The 6,091-nt window shown below is 36.9% G+C and overlaps 1 protein-coding gene across 1 annotated transcript; it reads right to left on the bottom strand.

The window, feature by feature from the left end:
• Window positions 1-809: 809 nt before the first annotated feature.
• On the bottom strand, window positions 810-6,076 carry LOC111248250 (gamma-soluble NSF attachment protein-like). The gene is made up of 6 exons (XM_022800264.2): window positions 5,921-6,076; window positions 4,885-5,069; window positions 4,373-4,518; window positions 3,172-3,357; window positions 2,800-3,007; window positions 810-2,351 (listed from the first exon to the last, which is right to left on the bottom strand). Exons 2-6 carry the CDS (start codon window positions 5,050-5,052, stop codon window positions 2,130-2,132), a joined length of 930 nt encoding a protein of 309 aa, XP_022655999.1. The 5' UTR covers window positions 5,053-5,069; window positions 5,921-6,076; the 3' UTR covers window positions 810-2,129.
• Window positions 6,077-6,091: the final 15 nt, after the last annotated feature.

Raw genomic sequence — 6,091 nt, 5'->3', positions numbered from 1 at the left:
ATTTCTTAATTTATTCTAGTATTTATATGCATGTTTATATTATGCGTACATCTCGGTCAACGAGTCTGATAATTAACAAAAGTACAACATGCGGGGTTTATTTAGGATATGGCAACACTAAGTATGTTACGACGTTACACCTTAAGGACCTACTAGTATATACATACATCTGAATAAAAAGTGGTTATACAGCCGTATTTACTATGGCAAAATCCAAAACTGTAGGCGTTATCTTGAAGTATTGATAAAATAAATTGCTTAAAGCAGATAACCCTATATCATCTAGGAAATACAATTCCTAAAGTTGCCCGTTTCCTCAGACCTTTGAGGAAATAAAATTTAACGGAAAATCACATCATAAAATTTCTAGGGATAACTTGGCACTGCCATATTCTACGTTAAGTTTTTTTGGAAAGCCACATTTTTACTTTAACAGGGTAAAGTCTGAATCTTCGGTGGAACGAGCCAGAAATTTCTGGCCTAAGCTCTGCCATATGATGCATTTTTCATAAATTAGGAGATTGAAAAGAACTTCATTTTGCAGAGGTATGACGCATCGTGGGGCTGGCCACCACTCCATGGCTTTTGCTTGTTAATCCACTACTGGTAAGCGGTCAAAGCTGATGATGAGATTAGAGTTTAGCAACATTTTATACAAACACTCGTTTAAATATAAAGCCGTATTATCTTGTAACTATTAGGTTACTCATTTATTGCAAAGATGTATCATCAGTTTTATTTTTTCAAATAGGAGTGAATCAAACTAACAACGTACTTATACGTTATGTATCAACAGAAAACACGTTCACTGAGATTTTCATCTTCATGATTATTGTTAATGTTCTTATCAGTAACATCATCGGACAAAGTGCGTTATCTAATTTCTTAGCACATTGTTTCAAGCAGATAAATTTGTAGCCGTTTGTTTTGTTAATCTTCAAGCGACGGCCTCCTCTGGCAGCTATATTCAATAGCTGCTAATATCACCACAAAACATAATATTTACTCATGCCTATATGCATTCGTCTTACATAGTAATAAAACATCGTTGTTATTAAGAAAATATGTTAATTATGCTTTAACAGAATATTGTTGGCCAGAAGCGGGCCGTCTTTGGGCTCAGGCGAACTCCGCTAGGGTTTAAATTTGCCATTAACTTTGGTTATTAATTACATGTTGATATTTGATATAAGTAAAACCAAGGTAATGAAAAACATTTCGTCATTGATCAGATGAGAAAGTATAGTAGCAGATGCCTCGTCTAATAGACGTCCATTTCGAGAACATACTCGCTCATTTTATCGATCAAGCTTCCATAGGTTCGTGCAGAGTGGGACCCACTAGGAGATGTTATATCACTTGAGATTTCTAACTGTTTACTTATCTAGCGCTATTGATAGTAACCTAGAGTTAGGACTGTTCAGCTTCGGTCGCTAGCGGAAATATGTACGGCAGTAGTGAACGAAAATCACATTTGCTTCAATTCGCCTGCTTCTTGTTCTCAGTGACTAACTATATTTTTCACGAAATCAAGCTCAAGTTTTTTTTTGAGAACACAATACTGTTACAAAAGGGCAAAAGCTTCGTATTTTTAAATGTCAAAGTTGATGCCATCATCGTATAGCAACATTTTGTCTTGCTTTAGCATACATGAGCAGAAAATTAGATTTCTTTTTTGCTGTCGTGCATCCCGAAATATGCGTAGTTACGAAGTTATTATTCGTATTTGCCTTTTTCTACGTTAGGTGTACATGTGACCCAGCATAGGTTACCTTGTAACTTAAGAATATTTTTACTAAACTAATCTTACTTTTTAATATCAATAAATCAATATGTATTATTATTACATTGAACTCTTTCTGTTTATATATATAAGAATCATATATGTACTAAACTAATCTTACTTTTTAATATCAATAAATCAATATGTATTATTATTACATTAAACTCTTTCTGTTTATATATATAAGAATCATATAAGGTCCCGCTTGCGCACTTCTTATACGAATGCTATAAAATCGGGACTCTGTTAATGGCTATGGTTATGTCTATTTATCTGTAGGTATATGTTTTTTTTAACTGGTAGGGTGTTTTTTTTACATTTTTTTCGTTATTTTTCATTCGGTGCCTTAACAAAGGTCGCTACCATCGAAGGTGTCCTCCTCTGTCCCATTGACTTCACCCTGGCCTAGTTCAACGCCCGATGAACTTTGGCTAGTTGACTCTTTGGCCTTTTCGGCATGGATGTTACGAAGCTGTCTCGCCACCTTAGCCATCTCGGTGTCCAAATGTTTAAGAAAGGGATGGTTCAAAGCGTGTACGATTAATTTAGGCTCACGCTCGTCGAAGCCCTGTGCAAAGAACAAGTGTTTTTTTTAAGTAATTTATTCCATGGATGCTTTTCAAAACGCTAAATTGTCACTTTTTTTCGCACCAGCTGTACTCAGTTCTTCTTCTCATTCAGCTCAATACACCTTCTATTAATTAATGAAAAAAAAAGCATACTTCTCAGGTTATCTAACATTTTGCACAATATTTTAGTGCTAGCGAGCCAGATAGACATGTAGGGTGTTAAATAAAGTTGTTGCTAATACAAACAACTTTATCTGTGCTTAACAGATAAATGCTGGTTTATGCAGGACTCATTAGACCAAATGAATCCGGGCTTGTAAGAAAAAAGTGGAACACCGTAGAATAGTAACTAGTCGTACGGAAAGCGCGTAATGGAACCTTTCGAAATGGTTCCAATCATAACTGTGAATATATGAAAAAATTAAAAAGTCTTAACCCTTCATTCACCTTCAATAGGGTAGACATGATATCGTATTGCTCCTGATCAAGCCATCCCGAGCCATCCCTGAGGGCTTTCTGCGCAGCGATTTCGTCTCCACGAGCTATCTGAATGAGTATCTGATAAACGACAAGACGTCCTGACAGATCACCGCTGGTTCCGTCTTTCTCGTAGCATTCGCGTTGCCGAAGAACCATATTCAAAGCATCATCGTAACTGCCACGCACAAAATTTGTTGAAAGTTACTGATAGTTACAAAGAAGGTTCTCCATGTTTGCTCTGATCTATGTAGATGCGGGCAGTGGTTCTCATTAAACGTTGTATATGCAAGAATGCTGTAGCACTCACAACAGCGTTATTCTTATGACAACTATACTTACTCCTTGAGTTTAAGAGCGATTCGTAGAGCTGAATTATAAAACCCTCCGGCCTGTCGATTTTTTTCTTCCATGAGAGCAAGTTCCGCTGCTCGTTTGTAGAATGCGCGTGCGTCCTTCCAGTGTGGTTCATTTTGTTCTAATATTTTAGCCCCTTTTTCAAGGCATAGCGCCGCCGAATCCGGACTTCTGCAAGCCGATTTATCGATAAAATTATTATTAGGATCAAGTCTGGCTAGTTATAGCCACTTCTAGCCATTTGTTGCCCGATCTAATCGCACTAAAGTTTCAATTCTGTTTAATTTACGGGCTATTCACTGTTACTTTATTGTCTAAACACTAAAAATATCTCAGAAGGACTAAGCTGTTTCATCTGATCGTGCACTTGTTCTCTTACTGCTTAGTTTCAAATTACTCCATTCTTCACTAAGGGCTTTCCGATATTCTTCCTGTTGTTCCTTTCGGAGGCATTGCAGCTTGGTCAGTACTAAATAATTAGTTCGCAATTTTCAGTAATCCTAGGTGTTAACAAGTAATTTCTCAGGCATTCAAAAGCTTGGATTTGCCTTAGCACTTGAACCCTTACCATACATACCATTTTTAGTGGTGTACACCACAAACAACAACAAACCGTTTGCAGGACAGGCTTGTCAAAGGTAGAATAATGTTGAAATACTTAGAAACAATTCGTTTCTTGCAATTGCATTATTCAATATTAATATTTGTACTCTGTAAATAGTGTTTTTTGCAGTTTCGTGTATTTTGATCATACCACTGTATCACAGTTTTGAGCATATATATTCACCACAGCAGCGTCGCCGTCTACCACATAATTTAAGTGCTCGAAACAGTTTTTTTTTGCATTTGATAATTTCTTTTTGTATTTGAAATTTGAAGAAATTTATTGACCCAAAAACGAGGTTTTCATCATATATATAGACATATGTATGCAGGCTTTATTCGTTTCATTTGATATCACTCAAAAAAATATGCTGCAAATCTAGTATGTTATATATGCGTAACTAACTGTAATGTTTTAGATTTATGAGTATGTGCTCATTATACATATTTATTGTATTTAAGACAGTTTTCCTTATGCAATCTAATATGGTATTGATTGCCTTTGTTGCCGTTCCAAAGCAACATCGTACATAGAGAGAGATTAGTCCATTTATCTATAAAGAAGAGAGGTCTAAATGTACACCTGTGCTGGACAAAGAGATTGCTAGCCCGTTCAAAGAGCGCTGACACCTGCGGGTAGTCTTTCATATCTCTCGAGGTTAGAGCAGCTGCCTCGACCTGTTTTCCAGCAGAGTAAAATGAGCCTTGTTTAACGAAACAATCGGCGGCCTAAAATCAGACGACGTTTTTTCGTTAATTAGGAGGGTTTCCACGATATAAATGCATACGTACAAATCGTTGTTATGATTTGTCATCGGATTTTTCAAACACCTATTTGTTCGATACATTCGTACTAGCTACTTTATTTCAATAAAATATTGTCAAATTATATTCAAATTTTTTTAATCGGGCGAGAAAAACTTTCACCTTATACAGTAACAAATGTTATTTCAAAAACGATAAAAACACTTCTACTTTTGCCTGAAAACGTTCGGCAGTATAATAGTATTTAATTACTATCTCAGTTCACAACACCCGACCATACTATCTCTAAAAGCTACCAGTTTATTCACCATTCCTATATTCACTGTATACCTTCAGCAAAGCATCTCGCTGTTTTTCGTGTTGGCCACGAAGCAATTGCGCAGCTCTCTGATAACAATCAGCAGCCAGCTCGAAATTCGGCTGCCATTTAAAGAACGATGTCTTCAGATGCTTTTCCGCGTCTGCAAAACACGCTGCGATTTCCGCCTCCTTACTCATTGTGACAAATTGACTATCTGGGGTGTAGAATAAGATACAGCGAAAACAGAATTAAGTATATTAAACGCGTTGTTAGCGTCGCGATTTATGCTGCCTATGCTATGCCATAACATTCTGGACTACAGGTATCGACATGAATCTTCATGCAAAAAAGTACTGAGTCATTAAGGTGAAGGTTTCAGGATATAAGGACCAAGGCTTTAAATCTTTTAGATAGTTTAAAAACTACATTTCCCCATCAGATGTGCGCTTATATTAAATGTGGAACCGCGTATTCGCACAAGCTCAAGCAAACTCAAAACATATGTAGCAAGTTCTGCCTATTAGATTCTGCTAAATCCACAGACGAAAACGAACGTACTCTTTGCGTTCTAAGCTACTATTGTTTACGTACGATCTCGTGTGTACTATAGTACAGTCGATCATGATGTATATTGTAGTCATTGGCTAAGGCAAACTTCGAATATTCAATCTGAGTGAACAACTAGGGCATGCCAAACATCTCACATATAAGCGCAAAATACAACGTATAGTACAGAGGTTCCTTTATTGTCCCAGTGTTGTATTTTTTATCTGCTTACACGCTCCGCGAACTCAAAGCTTCTGTAGCTCAAGCTTCTAGCGAGGTGCCTCGCAAATAATAAAGTTGTGTGAGTTCGAATACTGCATCATACAGAAAGAGATGTAAACAGTTTATGTCTATTGGTCAGCCTTTGGTTGCAAACCGAGTATTGGCGACGTCAGATTAATTAAAAGACGATAGATGTATAGAACGGCAACTTTGCCCCTATGGATTATGCTGCTCGTTTTCGAAATAATCAACTACTTATTCCGACCAAAAGCATAAATCGTTTTCCACTATTCTTACCGCAGCAACACCAGAGTAGTAGTTCACACCTAACACTGTAGATACTTATAGATGGTTGCAGTTACTTTGTCAAATATTCGGCGGCGCCATGTTGCTGCGGAGTCTTGCTTATTTACAGCGAGCAAAATGGATCTAGTCTCCTCTTGAATGACGTTTATGGGAAGCTTATTT

The sequence above is a fragment of the Varroa destructor genome, unplaced genomic scaffold (genome assembly GCF_002443255.2).
Source record: "Varroa destructor unplaced genomic scaffold, Vdes_3.0 BEIS01000003.1, whole genome shotgun sequence".
NCBI lineage: Eukaryota > Metazoa > Arthropoda > Arachnida > Mesostigmata > Varroidae > Varroa > Varroa destructor.
The sequence above is the reverse complement of the archived record's forward strand: the minus strand, read 5'-3'. Positions and strand labels throughout refer to the sequence as shown.

Coding starts and splice junctions, on each gene's coding strand:
- LOC111248250 (XM_022800264.2), bottom strand. CDS start 5,052: ATGAGTAAGGAGGCGGAAATCGCAGCGTGTTTTGCAGACGCGGAAAAG. Junction 4,519..4,884: donor AGCGAGATGCTTTGCTGAAG/GTATACAGTGAA, acceptor GTCTGATTTTAG/GCCGCCGATTGTTTCGTTAA. Junction 3,358..4,372: donor AATCTCTTTGTCCAGCACAG/GTGTACATTTAG, acceptor ATCGGCTTGCAG/AAGTCCGGATTCGGCGGCGC.